This window comes from Nothobranchius furzeri, chromosome 7 (assembly GCF_043380555.1).
Source record: "Nothobranchius furzeri strain GRZ-AD chromosome 7, NfurGRZ-RIMD1, whole genome shotgun sequence".
NCBI lineage: Eukaryota > Metazoa > Chordata > Actinopteri > Cyprinodontiformes > Nothobranchiidae > Nothobranchius > Nothobranchius furzeri.
This window is the reverse complement of record NC_091747.1, coordinates 50,870,065-50,890,054: the sequence shown is the minus strand read 5'-3', so window position 1 is coordinate 50,890,054 and position 19,990 is coordinate 50,870,065. Positions and strand designations below refer to the sequence as shown.

General features: G+C 45.3%; 1 protein-coding gene across 1 annotated transcript in view; it reads left to right on the top strand.

Moving 5' to 3' along the window:
- The window catches only part of boc (BOC cell adhesion associated, oncogene regulated), a 32,870-nt gene that overhangs the window by 11,025 nt on the left and 1,855 nt on the right, over positions 1 to 19,990 (top strand). Inside the window, 13 exon segments of the mRNA XM_054751191.2 lie at positions 9,096 to 9,224; positions 10,303 to 10,575; positions 15,006 to 15,152; positions 15,596 to 15,739; positions 16,461 to 16,754; positions 17,364 to 17,636; positions 17,711 to 17,979; positions 18,058 to 18,223; positions 18,300 to 18,368; positions 18,602 to 18,811; positions 19,077 to 19,252; positions 19,328 to 19,550; positions 19,629 to 19,814. Coding sequence (XP_054607166.2) covers positions 9,113 to 9,224; positions 10,303 to 10,575; positions 15,006 to 15,152; positions 15,596 to 15,739; positions 16,461 to 16,754; positions 17,364 to 17,636; positions 17,711 to 17,979; positions 18,058 to 18,223; positions 18,300 to 18,368; positions 18,602 to 18,811; positions 19,077 to 19,252; positions 19,328 to 19,550; positions 19,629 to 19,814 — 2,542 coding nt within the window. The 5' untranslated portion in view covers positions 9,096 to 9,112.

Genomic DNA, 19,990 nt, shown 5'->3' with positions numbered 1-19,990 from the left:
ATGGCTGATATCTAGATGTTTTTCACCTTATTTGCATGCTGAAATGTCACAAATATCTCCAGTTGATGCACCAAATTTCTGAAGTTGAATCAGTTTTTCAACATAGAATTCAACCAACTGTTAGATCTTAATTTTGTGCACTGTTAAATGTTAAAATCAGACATCTAACTAAAGTTGATCAAACAAATCAATTAACTGACCAATTAAATATTCAAATCTGGTAAATATAAAGACATTCTAGTTGAAAAAAAATTTAAGGGGCATTTATTGTGTAGATGTTATTCAGGAATGTAGATATATATCTGAATTAAATCCTGCAACAGCACCAGGCTGCCTGGGGATGCGCCTGACTTTAAATCTGCCCTACTAAAGCCGGGCGTACACTGTGTAACTTTTTCACTCGCAGCACTCAGCTTCAGCTCAAACTGTACGACTTCCTCGCAGAGCAGATCTCACGAGCCAGGCGCTCACTGTACGACCCAGTTCTCAGATGCGACCTGACTGCTCACACTGTACGTCTGGTAGCAACATGTCGGCCCTAAAAATATGCTAAAAATAGCAGTTTTTACACAACACGTAATTTGCCTGTTGTCCTTCGGGAGAGCTGCAGGAGGACACAGCGATTTATGGGGGTTGGATGAGGAAAACGAAATAAAGAAAGTGAATCTGTGTTTTGTGATCAGTTTAATTTGACATGAACACGACAAACACGCTTTCTTGACAATCTTTGTGAGTAAAAAAAACGTGTAGAAATTAAAATGAACAATGTGTGTTATTAGGGAAATAGCGGGGAGCGGCGTTGATGCAGGATTGCGCATGCGCCGTGAGCGGTTCTGATACATTTTTGGGTCGCAGCTGCTCACAATGCCGCTTCAACAGTGCGATACCCTCACGAGGGACGAGCGAAATATTAAACACGCCAGAAGTCCGTGCGACCTCACGACTGCTGATCGGCAGCTGGTCACATGGTGTTAATCGCCTCTCGTAACCCCCTGTACACTACACGACCGCTCGGCGCAAAACTCGCCCCGATGTCGTGGATTCTCCCACGACTGGAAAATCGGCTCAAAAAAGTCAAAAAGTTGCACAGTGTACGCCCGGCTTAAGGAGATATATCAGCCAATACAGATGCATGAAAAATTACAAACATCGGCCTGATATATTGACAGACCGATACATCAATCTACTCCTAGTTGCTACCTCTTTAAAGCAATTCAAGTTGCAAAGTTCCCTCAGCATTTCATGCAGATGTTTTTTTTTTATAAATCTTCACCGCTGATTGGGAGTTTCTGCCAGAAATCCTATTCCTGTTGAATTTTCAGATGATGTACCACAAATGTTACTGCTAGCTAGCTTTTGTGGCTATTTGCACTTTAAAAGAACACCTGTAGGTTTCTGTAACACATGTTTACATGCACATAGGGCTGGGCGATATGGCCTAAAATCAATATCACGATATATTGTGGATTTCAAGTTGATAACGATAAATGGACGATAACTACAGGTATGCGCAGAGACTAAAGTTGTCCACTAGATGGGGCTGTCACATGTATTACGTTGAGTCACATTTTTACGTGACTCCAGGTGGCACAGCTTCTTAAAGGGACATGAATGTTGCCAACCTACACACATCTTTTCATTTTTTAATTGAATTTATTGACATGGGAAAAATTATCTCTAAGAGTGAGACATTTCGATAACGACAAATGTTTGATTTGTCACCCAGCTCTACATGCACACCAGAAAACTGAACTTATATCAAATATTAAATATAAAATATATATTTTTTAATATTGCATGTAGATGCGTTAGTCTTGCTGAAAGCGAAATAGTTCTAATTGGGCTGAAACACCCAGTTAATACAGTAGGAAACAGACTTCATCTGCATGTAAATGACTCAGTCGAGCTGATACCAGTAACTTCTGGAAGTGACCAGATCGCGAAAGCGATCTTCTGATATCACCACCACATAGCAACGTCATCAAACAGGACAGTACGTATCTAATCAGCTGTGCTGCAGCATTGTTGTCCATTCCTTCGGCCATTGTTTATATCCTGTTTTAACTTTGTCTGCTTCACTCATGCCAGCGTTTGTTTACTGTTTGTGTTGAAATCATGGACGTAGACGGCCCGTTAGGCGCTGGAGAGCATAACGGCGTCACCGCCATATTGGACGGGTCTCCCCACTCTCCAAAGTCGATGCAGAATGAGCAACTGTGGGCGTTTTTGTGCAGTCTATGGTTGCAACAATCTACGTTTTAATTATTATGCCACACCTTGTGTCTGATTTTGTACAAGAACTTCCCTCCTCAGCAAAAATGAATGGGGGCGAATGGAGACCCTTCTAAAATGGAGGCCTCCCATTACGGCAGCTCCAGTAGGCAGCGCCAGTCCATGGGGCATCTCCGTATATATGTGTGGTTGCATAAGCTAACCAGAAGAATGCCGATATGAAAGGGCGCATGTCATTTGACAGTTTGGTTTTCTAACGTATGTGTAAACTAGAATAAAGGCTCCCAGTTTTACTTTAGATCCAGGTAGATGCTCATATAAATGCACCGAGTGATAAGTTAGTGTGAGGCTGTCAGTGGTGTAAGGGACCCTAAAGTAACACCATAATCTGGTAAGAAATAAAAGCATTTAAAGCAATTATTAAAAGATCTCACCTGGCCCTTGCTTTTGCATTCAGTAGTATACAAGCTGATTATGATTGGTTTAAAAAGAGGTGTTTTCTTTTCCTTTACGTCCCAACTACTTAACACACCCCTGGTTATGTGGATAAGTCAGCATTTCATGCTAATTAGGGTTCCAAGCCCAAAGGGCAGGGAACCCTATTTCGAAATTGCCAGAAAAAATCTGACATGGCAGTCTGATAGAAAATCCTGACCGCTACTCAGGTTCGAAAATTTGGACCCCGAGTCACCTAGGTGGCGCTATTGCGGAGGTGAACACGTTTCAGCTACTAGCTCCCAAACCGTAGGTCCTACAGTCAAAAACTTTATATGTACATGATCCTTGGATAATTTCGCATGTCGTTTGTATTGGCCACGCCCATTTCCGCCTAACTAGATTTTTTGCTAGATCGCAAAAAACGCAAAACTTACTTTTAATCACCTATTCGTCATTTTTCGTCGAATCAACTTCAAACTTCGTACATGTGATCTATGGACTAAGGTAAGTTGTTGTGATGAAGAAAAATGCAGAAATATTGAAAATTGGGCTAATGACACCATGTCAAATTCAGTGTGCTAGCTAGCACATGTGGTAATTGATGATATCTTCACCATTTCTCAAGATAAGTTGATGAGACTCTAGACCATTATGAAGTATGAGCGGTAAGCCCTATCTACCCCTATTTGTTTGAATTCACCAATAGGGGGCGCTAAAGAGTCAAAAAGTTTGTTTCAGCTAAACGGCTTGATGGATTTCCACAGAACTTGGCACATATGTTAATCATCGGACCCTTAAGCTATATTTTGAAAATGATTTAAAAGTGGGCGTGGCTTATAGGCTTTAAACATTTTCGCCCTTTTACTCATGAAAAATACATATTTTGTACAGAAAATTACAATTCATATCAGTCATAGTGACATCTACAATCACAGAAAATTTTTTGAATTTTGTCCAATAGGTGGTGCTCTGGTACCCCAAAAATATTTTTGGCATGTTTCTCCCCATTTCTTTTGTAAAAAAACAAATGATCTATTCCAATGTGTTCTTTGAGTCAGTCAAATTTAGATGAGTAATTTAAAAAATGTTTTAAACTTATGCAAATTAGTAGAAATTTGCATAGTAAGTCCAACGTACTTTCGTTAACTCCTCCCGGCCGTCAAACTCAATCACATCACAACTTTCCCTGACATGAGAGGAGGAGCGGCTGACCAAAAGATGTGAAGGGATTTTCGATAATTTGCTTATTTTTTTAAATATGATTTTTTAAAATAATTTTTTGGGAATGAAAACGTTTTTTTAGCGTAACTTCAAGAGATTTTGACATTTTTCAAAGCTGTTCATAACAATCATACCTAAGGTCAATTCAAGTGTATGTTCTGGTTTTCAACTTGATTAAACAATAGGGGGCGCTATAACTGGGAAGAAATTATACTGCTGAACCGGCTAAATGCATGTGCACGAAACTTAGTGATTGTCATCACTATAGAGTCTTAAGGCGACATTATCAATATGGTAATGATTGATCAAAGTGGGCGTGGTTTATGATCATTTAAAATTTCAAATTTGAAAAATTTCCTAAAAATCACTTTTTGCATGTAAGAGGCTAAGATTTCCAGTTTGTGTTAACTGGATAGGCTAGAGCTTATGTCACGAAAGCCGCAGCTCCACGAAGAGGTTTGCGCTTTATATTTACGAAAATACGTTTTTAGGCTAGCAATTGTAGCACAAATTCTGTTCTCACAATCTTCTTGTAATTTGCCACAAAGTTCACTCTTAGGTGGTTTATGAAACATTAAAAATGTCGTCTTGATTTGAGCTCCCCCTAGTGTTTAATTATAGGACATATTTTTGTCTACAGCCACTAATGCAAGTATTATTTTATTGTAAGTACAGCTTTACATTTATGACCCCAACAAAAATATAAGAAGAATTCTCACATCACAGAGGCAACCTGGGAATATTTTGAGATTTCTATACAAAAGCATATATTTTTAATGAATTTTTAACTTTTTACCAGTTTTTCTGTATAGTTGGACAACAACGTAATTAATTTTTGTTAGAAAGCTTTTTAGGTATACAGTAAATATAAGCCATTTATAACATCCCACATGGACCTATGGTGATCTGAGATTTTTCTCCTAATTTTAGAAAGTAGCACTATTTTTTTATGAATATTTTAATTTTTGTTGTGACCTTTATAGTTATATTTCCCAATTTTTCTTCAAAAAAGCTTTGAGTCTACTGATTTAAAAACAACATCATATTATTCCGCATGTTAACACTGCCATGTGAGAATATTTTGGTAATTTTAGGATGATTTATGTATTTTTCATGATTTTTTAAAAACATTTGGTCAGTAAGTCACAAAATGAAACTCATAGTTTTTGTTGAAAATCTTTTAAATCTAAAGACATTATCAAGTATTTATGTTATTTGTAACATTCTGTTGATGTATAGATTATTGTTTAATAATGTCACGCATTAAATCTTCAGGTTCTTTAATAAGGAAACAGTGGAATTCCTTTGCAATCACGATTGAGAAGTCAGCAATGCCTCTGAAAGATATGTATATAGGCTTTGCAGGTTTAATGACGTATCCTGAGTGTTACTTTCATTGCGCCGGTTGAAGTGAGCTGACGGGACGCCGGCAGGACAATGTGTTTTTGGGGCGGGACCGCGTGAGGACTGGGGAAGTTGAGGGCGGGGCCGGGTCGGCGACTGGCGCTGGGGGCTTGGAACCCGTTGATAACTGCTTGCAGTTCTAGTTGTTTTTGTTTTTGCTAAAAGGGCACAAATGCAGATTAAAATTCACAACGTGCCTATTCAGCAGCACATTTGCTTTCGGTTCTCATGCGAGTGCTGCTGCTCCTCACGTCAGAATCCATCACGTTAAATTGTTTACGCAGTCATAGTGTGCAGTTAAATCGCAGCAGAGCAATGTGTGGTCTAGTTGTTTTTCCATTAGCCCCCCTCCTTTTCTCATTTTCAATAACCGTGCCAGGCAGCTAAACATTTTTACTGCTGCCATTATGATGAAGGTGCGCTGTAAGAGTTTCCACAAACTTTTTGTCCTGCTTTACCCCCCCCCCCCCCCATGTGTGTAACTGAGCTTCATTAATCATCCATCCTCCTCTATTAGGATCAGGACAATTGTAAATATGTGAAAGTTGTGTTCTGCTTCCACTTCTACAGGACAATGGCGCATGTTCAGCGACATGTACTGTGTGTGGAAAGAGGGGGGGAGTTCTGGACCACCCTCCTCATCCTGACGGGAAGTTGTTAGTTTAACCTGACAGGAAAGAATTTTGGGAAACTTGGCAGCAAGCGAAAGAGCGGGAGAGAAAAGCTCTCTGGAGTAACGGCTCATAGTCCGACTGTTATCATCATTCATGTTCCTCCTAACACACAACCTTCCATAAGAGTAGAAAGGATGACTCTTCCATCTTGGACACACTCCTCCTCACTGCTGTGATACACCCGTTCCCCCATCTCCTGTCCTGCCTCTCATTGGTTGTCCTTTGTCCAGACTCATGAATGCAGCCTGTGTTTGTTTTTCACCCCCTTCTTCCTCCCTCCTTGCTCCTCAGTCCCCTCTACCTGTATCGGTTACACCTGAGCGGGAAGGTGGAGGGCTCGGGTTACGGCCCGTAGAATGAGGGCGCCCCTTTGATGGGAGCAGGCTGGAGGGGATGGGGGTCAGCGCGGGGATGGGGGCTGAGAGAAAAGAAAGGATGTATTTATGTCTGGTGCTTGGCCGCTGCAGCATGCACCGCCTCACCTGGGTTGTGTTAATGGCTGCTCCCTGTTTGTGTTTGACACAGGGATGCTAAGTGAATGTTGTGTTTCTCAGCTGTGTGTGTGTGTGTGTGTGTGTGTGTGTGTGTGTGTGTGTGTGTGTGTGTGCATGTAAGTGCACGCACATGTGAGAAAAAGCTACAGAGAGGGTTCAGATCTTCTGAATAAGATTATGAACAATGAGCATCTTCTGAGTTGCAGATGACCTCAGTTTGGTGAGATAGGGTCAGGGGTGGACCGTTAAAGCGCCCGAGCGCCAATGGCGCTAAATTTTCTCGTCGGGCGGTAAATACTTGACGACTTACCGCCCGGGTGGCGCCCAAGCTTTATTTGTCATTTACACACCGGCTTTCGCCTACATCATGGCCCCGCCCTGTAGGAAGCTGCCGTTTTCGTTTCGCGCGCGTGAACCTGCGCGCCTCTAGCCACCTACTGCACTTGTACGATTCGTGCACGTACTGCACGATTATTTATAGTCACGTGAACTATAAGTCACTATTAAAGACGAAGTGGAACCATGCTAGAAACACACAAGCACGCAGGAAGATCGCGCCACCACAGGGATTGGATTTCTTGATGAAATCTCCGGCAAAACGCTTTAAAACTGGTGAGGAGAAGCGAGACAGTTCGAAACTGTATGAAGCAGAGAAGCGTGTGCGTAGGTGGAACGATTCTTGGCGGTTTAAAGAAGACGGGAGGCGCAGAGAATGGCCGTGTTCGAGTTGAGCAGCACCTCGCCTGGAAAACAGACGGAAGCAGCAGGGGGAGTGGCTGAAAGCCGGCGTTTACGCCGGGAACACACTGGCCGCGGAAGCGCCCGAAGCAAATCGCTCACGAAGTCCGGCTGCTGCTCGCCGCTCCTCAGTTCAGATCAGACGCGCCCCATTCGAGGCGCGCCTCGGCTCCGCTGTGGTTTTTCTTTTAACTACCTGGTGTCCTCAATTTCCTCAGCTCTTTTCCTCTACGTGTGTGTGTGTGTGAGTGAGTGAGTGAGTGAGTGAGTGAGTGAGTGAGTGAGAGAGTGAGTGAGTGAGAGGAGAGAGAGAGAGACTATGGTGTGAACCAGTTGTTTCTGCCAGTTGAATCTCTTGGATTTCCCTACATGTGTAGCTCGGGGGTGACGATGGATGAAGATATCGCGTTAGCATACTTGTTCAATTTTCAATTTTAATTCTGGTGCCTGTTAGCAGCTGAAACCCATCCTCACGTGCTTGTGGATATCATATATTGTATATGGAGACATGACTGTAATAATAAGTAAAGGTTAGCAGCTGTAGCTTCAGTGTGCTCATAGGAAACGTGACAAAAGAACACAAAACACATTTCTCTTTATGGCCTATATAGTTGTCATCATCAACGTAACATGATTTACAGAATACATGTGACCAACTAACATTTAATGTTCTACCACTGGATGTTTGGATCAAAATATGAACCAATCAGATCTTAGATCAGGTGAGAGCCAGGTGTTTCCCGTTATCCTCTAGGTTTTGCAGCCAAGGGAGAGCAACTGCAGCGCCTTGCTCCAAAATCTGCGGCCGCCTTGATCTCACAAGGTTATCGTTGCCTACGTATGCATGACGTCAGAGAAAGTCGGCGTCAATTCGGACACAAATCTAACCGGCATGCACTGCTCGCCGATCACCGCTGGTCTAATCTGCGCAGAACTGGCTCATCTCGAACACAGCCAAAGGCTCGAGTACAGCAAAGTGGAGTTGGTGATGTACTGCGTTGTATGCTGGAAGTATGCGACGACAAAATTGTGTTTTGTTGAGGGAACAAAAAAATTCAAACTTGAATACGTTATTATGTTTGTGAATGTGTACAAAATAAAGGTTTATTACATTTAAAACGGTTCAGTTGTTATTTTGACTCGTTTTGGCAGCTGACCAGCGGGGCCGGTAGATTCTTGGCGGGGCCGGTAAATATTCAGAGTTACCGGCCCGGCTGGCCGGTTGGTTTTGAAGTTAATGTCCACCCCTGTAGGGTGTAATTCTCACAGGATTGATAAGCTAACAGCCCAAAAGCTGCTGTCTAATCCCACAGGTTGTGGGTTTATAGGAAAGATGCACCAAACAATGTGGTTGTGGTTTGATTTGGACAATTTTCTGCATTGTTTTACTTAACTGGTTGTTAGCTGGTCTGAACAGATAAAAATCAGATTAAAACATTTTTTACAGATATTTTTTAATATATTTTTTGCGGCTCCCAAAAATAAGACGTTTTTCCCAGTCTGTGAAATTAGCATCACTAAGCATCACTTAGTTTTAGGTTAATCAGAAGTAAACAAAAACATAATTTTGGTAAATATAGTTCTTAGAAGTAAACTGGAATCAGTAAAAATCTGTATTATCAGGTTAGAGCTGTACAATTGATCAGGATCAGCCCTTTAAACCAGAATTGGTGCGTTATTTCTTGAAAATACCATGAAAGTCAAAACTGACAATAATGTGAAAGGTTTGTAAAAAAAAAAAAGCATACATGTGAGTCAAGGTAGTGTGTTTTTGAAATGGCAGAAATCTACTTCTCAGACTAGCCGTTAGCTCATCAATCTGATCAGAACTAATCTCACGTTTCATTGGGCACAAAAATAAGTAACGACCTACGTTATCTGTTGTGTTTTTCAGGGGGTAGTGTATGGAAGATGTCTGGAAAGAAAAGCCAGACTCCCTGGATGAGAAAGAAACGGGCTCCGCTGTTGTGTGCTCTGGGTGCAGTGCTCCTTTGCTGCCTGCATGGCGGCGCTGCAACCACTGGTAAGTCTCAAAAGTCAAATGATAAAATTGCAACTCTCTTAAATATTTGTCATTTTACTGAAGATGTTTCTAATCCTGAATAAATATCATGAGGTTTTAAATCTGCAGCAGTCTGACCTCACGATGCAGGGAGATTTCACGTTGATTATCCTGAACACGGCACGCGACAAGTCCTGCCAGGAAAAAGGCTCCTGGCTCCATCGCAGGGAGAGAAGTGTGGGCAGCAGCCACAGCAGTTTGTTTAAAATACATTTGAAAAAGTGGGCTGCAGTAAGCCACCATGGAGGAACTGAAAACAAAAACAACTGAATGCGACTCGGTTGGTAACTGATTTAATCATTTAGAAAAGTGTTTGGCTACATTTCTGGGCGCCATTTTTTAAATACGGTGAAAAAGAAGCAGTAATCTGGTTACGCGTGAAGATAAATGCTCTAATAATAAGTTGATGTTTTTGTTTACTTACAAACAGTGATGATTCGTGAATCTTTCTTCTTAATCGCCAAGAATGGCCCGATGCTGGTTCCTTTGTGGTCAACGCTGACTCCAGGCTTTTAAAACCAGGGCAGATTTTTAGGTCATTAATATATTTTGGTATTTTCCATTCAAGCTGTTTGTAGCAGCAAGTGTCTTGGTAAACATGCGCAGCCCGATAGCTGATTTAAACAGATGAAAGTGTGGCAGCTGATTTAATTATTGTAGTCAGGTAACTGGAAAAAAGAAGATATTAAACCTGCTGCAGCAAACGGAGTACGGCTCTTGGTTTGGAAAATACTGAAGCTGCATCAGTTTCTTTTTCTAAAGCGTTTGAGACGTAAATACATTTTTTTAAATGTAAACAAGCCCCTAAAACAGCTGATCGGTTGTTAAAGTGGAGCATAACATTAGCCAGCATTTCATTATTACACTAGCTACAATGTTTGTGTAATGAGTACTTTGATACCACAGCTACCCTTAGAGGTGAGTGTTGTTCAGGTGGTGTCCTACAGACTGGTGTCCAGTGGGACGTGTCCCTTTAGGTTAGCTCAAGTCCAGAATGTCTCCATCTGCATCTGAATGCTTTATGTGATCTCCTCCTCAGATGAGGTGCCGGTCTTCACCGAGGAGCCCGTGTCCGTGGTGCAGAAACTGGGAGGCAGCGCCACGTTGCGCTGCAGCGCCCAGCCCGCCTCGGCCAAAGTGACCTGGCGTCTGAATGACGAGCTGCTGATGGACGGCAATCGCGGCGTGGCGGTGCGTCCCGGCGGCCTTTTCATCCCAGCTCTGTCCAACCTGACTCTGGGCAGATACCAGTGCGTGGCCAGCACCGGCGCTGGAGCTCTGGCAAGCGTCCCCGCCAACGTCACGGCTGCCAGTGAGTATCCGCCCACTTGGAGCGGCGCCAGATCAACACAAACACACGAGGCACTTTCAGACTTTCTAAAAGGTAGTGGGAGAAAAGCAGGGAGGAGGGAGGTGTTTGTTTGCTTTAAACCTTTCCCAGTACAACCCTGGACTTCCCCACTGGTTCTGACGGGGCTGTGTGGACAAAGCAGCTGCTTCTCTACTGATCTGATGGTTAAAATGATGCTGAAGGTTTTAGTGCTGAGTGGGGGGTGCTGGATTTGACATGCATCATGGGATGGAGGGGGGGTTGGAGCTGTGTAACTGGAGCTTTAGGAATGGAGGGGACCCTGGCGGTCAGGACTCACCATGGACCCCCCCTTACCTCCTCTGGCTCCTTTGCTCCTCACAACACCACATTCCAATCTGTAGGGCCTGACAGAAATTATGACCCCATTATTGGCTAAAGGGAGATAAGCTGTGTGTGTGTGTGTGTGTGTGTGTGTGTGTGTGTGTGTGTGTGTGTGTGTGTGTGTGTGTGTGCGCGTGTGTGTGTGTGTGTGTGTGTGTGTGTGTGTGTGTGCGCGTGTGTGTGTGTGCGTGTGCGCGCGTGTGAGTGTGCGCGTGCGTGTGTGTGTGTTAGAGCGGGGGGGGGGGGGGGCGCTGAATGGCGTGAGGTGTTCTAGGACCAGTCGAGACAAGACGTAAATATGAGACACGGTTCTTCGTCTCACCCCTTGCTCGTTTTTCACTCCCCCACCGTGCCACTTTCCTTCCACCTTTCATCAGCCCTCCTCTCCTGTCATCTCCACCTTCTCACGTCTTTGTTTTTCCACTCTCGTTCAGACAAAGTTACAGATCATGACTGAATATTAACCATATGTGTAGCCCCGCCTCTTCTAATCTAATAACGGTCCCATAGCGGGGAGAGTGTACGTGCTTGCCTTGCTCTTAGCTGTACGCACATGTTTTCAGTCATCAGTGTAGGTTAATTCCAGACCCTCCACACTTTTTTGGCATGAGTTAAAAAAAATCGCTGATCCTCACTTGGATTCTTGCGCTGACGATCACCCTGCTGCCATAGATCTGCGTGACGGGAACACATTGCACAAACACGTTATAATTCAAACGAGAACGGGGCCCTCCTGCTGCTGCGCATAAAGATGATGAATACACTTTCTCTCTGGAAATATTTTCCTGGTCTGGGAGGTCTGCTTCACGTTCTGCATACAATCATTCCTCTGTACGTGTAGGATGCTCACACACACACACACACACACACACACACACACACACACACACACACACACACACACACACACACACACACACCACACACACACACACACACACACACACACACACACACACACACACACACACACACACACACACCTCTCTCCTCGGAAAAATATGGGTGTACACGTGCGGTGTTGCCACAGTTACCTTGAAATAGTAATCTGACTACTGACTACTCCTTCCAAAAGTAACTTGGTTACTTTACTGATTCATTCATTAAAAAAGTAACTGAGTTATATTACGAGTTACTTTATTAGTTACTTTAAGCATCTACCAAAAACACTCTCCACTGCCTCAACATGAAAACTACAACTGGTTTTGCCAACACTCACTTTATTGCAAATGCTTTTTAACAGTAATGTCAACAACGTATCGTCTTACATTTTAAGTTGAACTTAAAACCTATTGCCTGACAAAATGCATGTTTGTATAAAAATAAAATAAAAACAGTCTTTCTTGACCTCACTTAAAGTAAATAGTATTCATAAAAAATAAAACACACAGAGCCAGCACAGAGTGTACAACAAACCTTAATATTTTCATCTTTAACTGATACAAACTCAAAATAGTGACTATATTTCCAGCTAGAAAACGCACCTCCCTCTCCTCCCACCATTGTTGATCACGCTGTAGTACAAGGGTCGGCAACCTTTTCCCATCAAAGAGCCATTATTACCCGTTTCCCACAGTGAACACTGGGAGCCGCAGCAGCCGCTGCGTTGTGGGCGGGGCCTGCCCTAAAACAGCCGAGAGCTGCTTCAACCGATCACAACAGGTGACGGCAACCAATACCAGTCGCTCTTGTACCTCAAAGTTATCTTTCAACAGAAGATGATAAATAAAACGTTTTGTATAAAACCGACCCAGAACTTGTAGCCCGTCTGTGCTGACAGTACTTAGGTATTTTTCACCCTGTTAGTGGTTTTAATGTTGAGCAGGTGACTCATTTTGACGCGTCACACACGTCTCCTTTTAAACATGTTTAAACTGTTTAGAATACAAATCCTTGCTCTGTCTTGTTGGATTGTTGTAGTTAAACTTTGTGCTGAGCTAAACTTTACATGAAACATTGTTGAAAAGGATCCGATCAATTTGTTTTTGCCTCATTTGCAGAGATGGAGATAACGGCGTAGTGCGCATGGCTCTGGTGTTAATCAGGTTTAATGTTCCTGTTGGCAACAATCTTCACGAGAAGGCAAAACAGTTAAATGACAGGGTTCACGATGACTGGACGTTTCCCGTATTTGATCATTTATTTTGACGGAGAAACCTCAAGGCTGCAGATGCGCTGATATTTTTATTGTTACGCGCATCGCGGAGGTAGCTACATCAATCAAGAAAAGAGTCCCATCAGAACATCTGAGCTGGACAGTGAGCTCCGCGCAGCTCACTGTCAGCGCACACGTAAGATAGACCGCGAGCTGAAGATGTGTAGATCGGGGGCTTGGAGCGCGTTGCAGAACCAGAGCTACGCGGGGAGGTTCCTCTCACCAAACCCTGTCTCTCAGAGAGACTCGTCACTTAGAAAATGTCTTAGGTGTGTTCTTGCTGTGTCGTATCTCTAATTTCATGCTGTAGTTCTTTTTTAAAACACAGAGCAGTTTTGTTTACCTGTTTTCCCGCTACGTTTCGTTTGCGGCTGCAAACTTCCTCAGGCTGACGGCATCGCGGTCCCGTTCTATTGTTTAGTGAAGCAGTGCACTGCTTCCCATGTGCAAGGAAAGAGCGCGCTGATTGGTCAAATACAGTATGCAAAACTGATCTTGGCTCCTCCTCTGCCATGTTTCATTTCCTTAACTCAGGATTTTCCGAAGCAGAAACAATTCCGAGTAAGGGATAAAGTAACGCAGTATGGCTTGGACAAGTAACTATAATTTGATTACTAGTATGGAAAAAGTAATGCGTTAGATTAGTTGTTACCAAGAAATGACGTTATTTTAGAGTAACGCGTTACATAACACGTTACTGGCATCACTGTACACGTGTGTGTTTGGGGTTAAAATGCCAGAAGAAGCAGGATGGGTGGATGTGAGGGAGAAGCACCTGATTGATTTAGCAAATGGCGCGCCACTAAAACTCTACATGCCTCAGCTTGGATCGTGTGTGTGCGTGTGTGTGCGTGTGCATGTGTGTGTGTGCGTGTGTGTCCCTCTGGCCCTGATTGAGCTCGATCTGCTGACCATAGTTACTAGAAGCTTGTTTTTAAACTTTTTTGATGAAGATCGTTTCTGCTCCAACACAAACACTCCCATTAGAGCACCTCTGGAAAGAACGTCAGCCCGTGTTTGTGAAGAATAAATCAACAAAGGCTGGTAGACGTTTAATTACGTTCCTGGAGAAGTTCTATTTATCTTTCATTTTACTCCTCAACTCCTTCATGACAAATTTCTCCTATTTTCTCTCCTCCTCCTCCTCTTTTCTTTCCCTCAGCTTTAAATTTCTAAAACGGCGTCGCCTCCCCCGCTGAGACTTTTTATGACTTTGGTTTTTGTTCCGGCCTCTTAGGAGCCGGGTTTTAGCTGCTTCCTCACAAACCCCGGACTGGATCTCTTCCTCTGAAACCCTATCGGGTGGACGACCTTCTCTCTCACCTTTGACCCCCATCGTCAGGCCACTGGGCTGCTCAGGCAGGGGTTTAAGGAGGTCGGGGGAGGGGGGGCGGGTCAGATGAACATCTATGCTGTGCAGACTTTGTGTCTGCGCAGCACAGTTGAAGCACACGGCCCCAGTAATCCCACTCGCTGGTTTCCCACAGCTCCAGTCCCAGGATGATGTCTGACAGGATTAATGACACCTCCTCAAATGTTAAAGCCTCCATATTTAGGCTTTTAGCGTGAAATGACACCAGCAGACGGCTGCTTTTCTAAAATTCCTGTGCCTTTTAACTGGATCGGGTTAACACAAGCAGTGGGAAACAATGTGGTTGCAACACAGCAGAGAGAGAGAGAGGCTGGCATTGCATAGAAACAGTAAAATTATTATTGCTCAAAATATTGTGGTTTTTCTTCTTCTTTTCTGCAGACTGACTGTGTGCTTGTGCAGTTAGACGTGATTGACTTTATGTATTAAGCTGCTGAAGGAACGCCAAGTTGTTTTGCAACACAGCTGACCCCCCCCCCCCCCCCCGCCTCTGTGCGTCCATTTAAAAAAAATTTTTTGCAGAGCTACGAGACTTCGAGCCTGACGTCCAGCAGGAGATCGAAGTGGACGAAGGCAACACGGCTGTGATCGAATGCCATCTGCCCGAGAGTCAGCCCAAAGCTCAGGTCCGCTACAGCGTCAAACAGGAGTGGCTGGAAACATCCAAAGGTACCGCTGATTGATTCCCAAACTGTCTCTAATTTACTGGAATGCTCTAATCCTCCTATCTTGAGCCCCTCATAAACCCCACGAGAAGGCTGTTATCTGGAGAATGCTGTTGTTTATTTTCAAACTATTTACTTTCAAGTTGCCTGGAAGAGAAGAAAAGCTCTGGTGGGTTGTTGCTGGTATGTTGATGATGCCTGGGAGCTGTAGGTACTGATATCTGCTGCTTATCTGCAAGGAAATAAGTTGTTTTCTGACTGCTCTGGGTCGGACTCGAGGGCGCCACCCTCTGGCCCATTCTGGCAGTACCTTTGTGTATCTGAATGGCTTTAAGGCACTTATTTCCCCCCCCCCCCCCCCCAACTCTCTTTTGCTTGTATTGTTGAGTTTGTGTTTCAGAAGCTGTTTGTGTTCGTCTCACTTCTGGTTTGTGTTTTTTCCTGCAGGAAACTACCTCATCATGCCGTCAGGTAACCTGCAGATAGCCAACGCCACACAAGAAGACGAGGGGCCATACAAGTGTGCAGCATATAACCCCATCACTCAGGAGGTCAAGACGTCCTCATCCACTGACCGCCTGCGAATACGCCGTAAGCCTCAGCGCTAACGCTAACACAGAAAAAAACAATAAGTAGGATATTTTGAAGTGAAATGTTTGAAACATTTTACCTCATCTACTTGAGGTATAGAAATGGAGACTATTTGTTTGTATTGACGTGCTAACAGCTAGTCTTAAGAGGGGCCAAAATGTAAAGGGGTCATGACCTCGTTTATAAACCTGTACATTGCATTCAGTTTTATTGTTCTTTTGGCAGAAATATTATATTCCTGCAGAAAGTGCCCCAGACTGCACAGGAAGTGCTAAAGCTAGCTGCTGATGCTAACTATGTTCATAAACATAATGGAAATATGAAGGTTTAAATAGTTTTAGCATAATTTGCTATGAAATAGCTTTATTTTGTTTAAATCCTACACTGACTAGCTGTTAGCCCATCAATCTAATTAGAAATAATCTCTAATTCTCCAAACTGAGGCTGTTCAAAGAGCAAGTAACACATTTATTGTTCATAAATCCAGTTCTAAGAACTGAACTTTGACTTTAAAGGCTTAACTTCAGAAGCTGCAGCGCATTTGGAGCCCATGTGTGATTCATAAACCTGTCAAGTGTGACCTTTCATTGTTTGATCTTGATCACATCTAGTCGCACATGCTGACGTGCAGAATTCACGCTTATGAATCTTCAAAGTCTGGGATGAAAGTGTGAGGCATCTGCTTTGACGTTGTCACCCAAACGGTCCTCGTCTCTTTCAGGCTCCACGTCAGAAGCGGCTCGCATCATTTACCCTCCGGCTCCTCGCTCCATCGTGGTGACCAAAGGCCAGCGGCTGGTGCTGGAGTGTGTGGCCAGCGGCATCCCGACTCCCCTGGTCACCTGGGCTAAGGACGGGCAGGACTTGAGTTTCCATAACAACACACGCTTTTTGCTCAGCAACTTGCTGATCGATGCGGTGAGCGACGGCGACTCTGGCACGTACATCTGCAGGGCGGACAACGGCATGGGTTCCGCAAGCGCCGCCACCGTGCTGTACGACGTGCAAGTTTTCGGTGGGTTGACCAACGCATTTATTCATTCGCTGTGTGTTTGTGCGCGCGCGCGCGTGTGTGTGTGCAGAAGCAGCAACAACATGGTGGAGACAGGGTTCTCTGTTCTGCAGCAGGACTTAATTGAGTGCGTCTAAGTTATGGATGACTGTTTTTACAGTGATTTGAGTGTGTGTGTGTGTGTGTGTGTGTGTGTGTGTGTGTGTGTGTGTGTGTGTGTGTGTGTGTGTGTGTGTGTGTGTGTGTGTGTGTGTGTGTGTGTGTGTGTGTGTGTGTGTGTGTGTGTGTGAATGCATTTTGGGCATGTCTCTCTGCAGCTGGCTCTAATTAAAGTTGGAGTGCTGCTGCAGCTGTAATGAGTTCTCTGCACCCCCTTCTCTATTCACAAGCAGCCAACCATCAACTGCCTGGCCTGCCTGACTCTACACACCCCTTTTTACACTTTACACACACACACACGCACACACACACACAAGCTTATACGGTTGTTTTTACTCAAACCTTTTTTATACTGAAAGCCCCTTGTTGTCTGTAAATGATTCCTAGCCGAAGTCATGAACAAGCGTTTCTCCTGTGCAAACACTAATGCGTTATCCTGCTTTGCCCCTGCAGAGCCTCCTCAGGTGACCGTGGAGCTGCAGCAGCAGGAGGTGGTGTACGGAGAGACTGTGCGCTTCACCTGCCAAGCCCGTGGTAAGCCCACTCCCTCTGTGACGTGGCTCCACAACTCCTGGCCCCTGGCTCAGTCTTCCCGCCATCGCCTCACCTCGCGGGTGCTGCGCGTCTTTAACGTGGGCCCGCAGGACGAGGGCCTGTACCAGTGCATGGCGGAGAACGGATTGGGCAGCTCGCATGCCTCTGCTCGCCTCATCACCGTTTCAACAGGTAGGTTGTGGAGTTGTGGCAATTCTCCGGTTTGACGGCTCTTAGATTAAATGAGGTTTGTGGTTCTTTTGTAGGGATTTCTTCTGGGAAGCGACTGCCCTCCATCTATCGCCCTCTCAGTCCCGATAAGGTGCTGAAGGAGCAGCCTCCCATAAGGTCCGGGGCTACTGGAGCCATGCTTCCTCTGGACTGCTCCGAACTGCCAGGGCAGATTCTCCCTGCAGACGCTCCAATCATCCTTAGTCAGCCGCGCACGGGCAAGGCCGACTCCTACGAACTCACCTGGAGGCCGAGGCACGAGCGAGGCGCTCCTGTGCTGGAGTATGTCGTCAAATACAGAAAGGTAAAACCTGACCGGCTCCAGTAAACCACCAAGTCTCAGTTTCTGTAGAGTAACCCGAGTCTTCTGTTCCTCCTTCAGGAGGGAGGCTTTCTAGCAGAGTGGACCACCAGGAGCATCTCAGGCTCCCTCCATAAGCTCACTCTCACCAAACTTCAGCCTGACAGCTTGTATGAGGTGGAGATGGCTGCCAAGAACTGTGCGGGTTTGGGTCAGCCGGCCATGATGACCTTCAGGACCGGCAGAAGTACGACACACTCAGATTGGTCACATGCTCATTATCGTCAGAACGCACCTGCTGACTTGTTTTTCCCTGTCTCTAGATCGTAAAGGCTTGGGGGGGCAACACGACCCACCAAAACCTCCTGCCGTCCCCTCACCAAGCCTCTCTCGTAAGTTTATGTTGCTATGACAACCCCTCTGATTAACAACACTAATGAGATCTGATCTAGAACTCACTTAGCTTCCTTCCGGCTAACACCTCTCACTCTCTCTTGCATTTCTGTCTCTGGAGGATGAGCTCCCAGTAAGTCCTGTTTGGGATCTCACACACCGACATTCTGTTGTCGTTTACGATTCCGGTCTCTGTTGTTGTTGTTTATCTGACACCCCCTCTGCCCCGCAGCTCCAGAAGCTCCCGATAAACCCACCGTCTCCACGGCCACCGAGACGTCGGCTTACGTGACTTGGATTCCTCGTGGTAACCGCGGCTTCCCCATCCAGTCGTTCCGGGTGGAGTACAAGAAGGTGAAGAGGGCGGGGGAGGACTGGGTGACGGCGGTGGAGAACATTCCCCCGTCGAGGCTGTCTGTGGAGATCACGAGCCTGGAGAAAGGTCGGTCACCAGAACATGCAATTTAAACAGTTACTCTGACTTGGGTGGGGGGTTGTAGGATATAATTACAGTGATGCTCTGCATAATTGCACCCCCACGATCTGCAAATGTATCACCAGAATGAGTGTCGGGAGTCATTTCAGTGATTACCGCAATAATCAAAACGGCTACGGTAAAATTAGCAAAGCATAGCAGAAAGTCAGCGTTTACGTTTAAATCCGAGTCTGCGGCCGCGAGACGATGATGCTCGTTTGTCTTCATACAGGGACGTCCTATAAGTTTAGAGTGGTGGCGGTGAACGTGATCGGCTCCAGTCCTCCCAGCGCCCCGTCCAAGGCCTACACGGTGGTGGGAGGGAGAACGCATGAACGTCCTGTGGATGGACCCTACATCACCTACAACGAAGCCATCAACGAGACCACCATCATCCTGAAATGGACCGTAAGTCCTCTAGAAGTCAGCGTCAGGTTTCCGTCTCTTTGTGGTTGCTAACCTGACTGATTCCCATCCGAGCAGTACACTCCTGTAAACAACACGCCCATCTACGGCTTCTACATCTACTACCGGCCCACCGACAGCGACAACGACAGCGACTACAAGAAGGACGTGGTGGAGGGAGACCGATACTGGCACTCCATCACCGACCTGCAGCCGGAGACGGCCTACGACATCAAGATGCAGAGCTTCAACGAGAAGGGGGAGAGCGAGTTTGGCAACGTGGTGATCCTCGAGACAAAAGGTGAGGATTGGTCTGGTTTTCGGAAGCATTCAGAAGCAGACGGGTCAGAACCTGACTCTTCTTCATTTGGTTTCTCAGCTCGTCCCAACAGCCAACGGACGATCCCGTCCGAAGCTCCAAACCAGGAAAACCAGAACCACGGCGTCTTTGTACCCCGGCCTGGCGACCTCCCCTACCTGATAGTTGGTATTGTCCTGGGAGCCTTCGTCTTCATCATCGTTGCCTTCATCCCTTTTTGTCTATGGAGAGCTTGGGCCAAACAGAGTGAGTGTTGCTCTCAGCTCTTTGACCTTGATTAGGACTTCATATCTGTGTGTGTGTGTGGGCTGCGCAGTGGTTAGAGCTGTTGCCTTGCAGCAAGAAGGTCCTGGGTTCGCTTCCCGGCCTAGGATCTTTCTGCATGGAGTTTGCATGTTCTCCCTGTGCATGCGTGGGTTCTC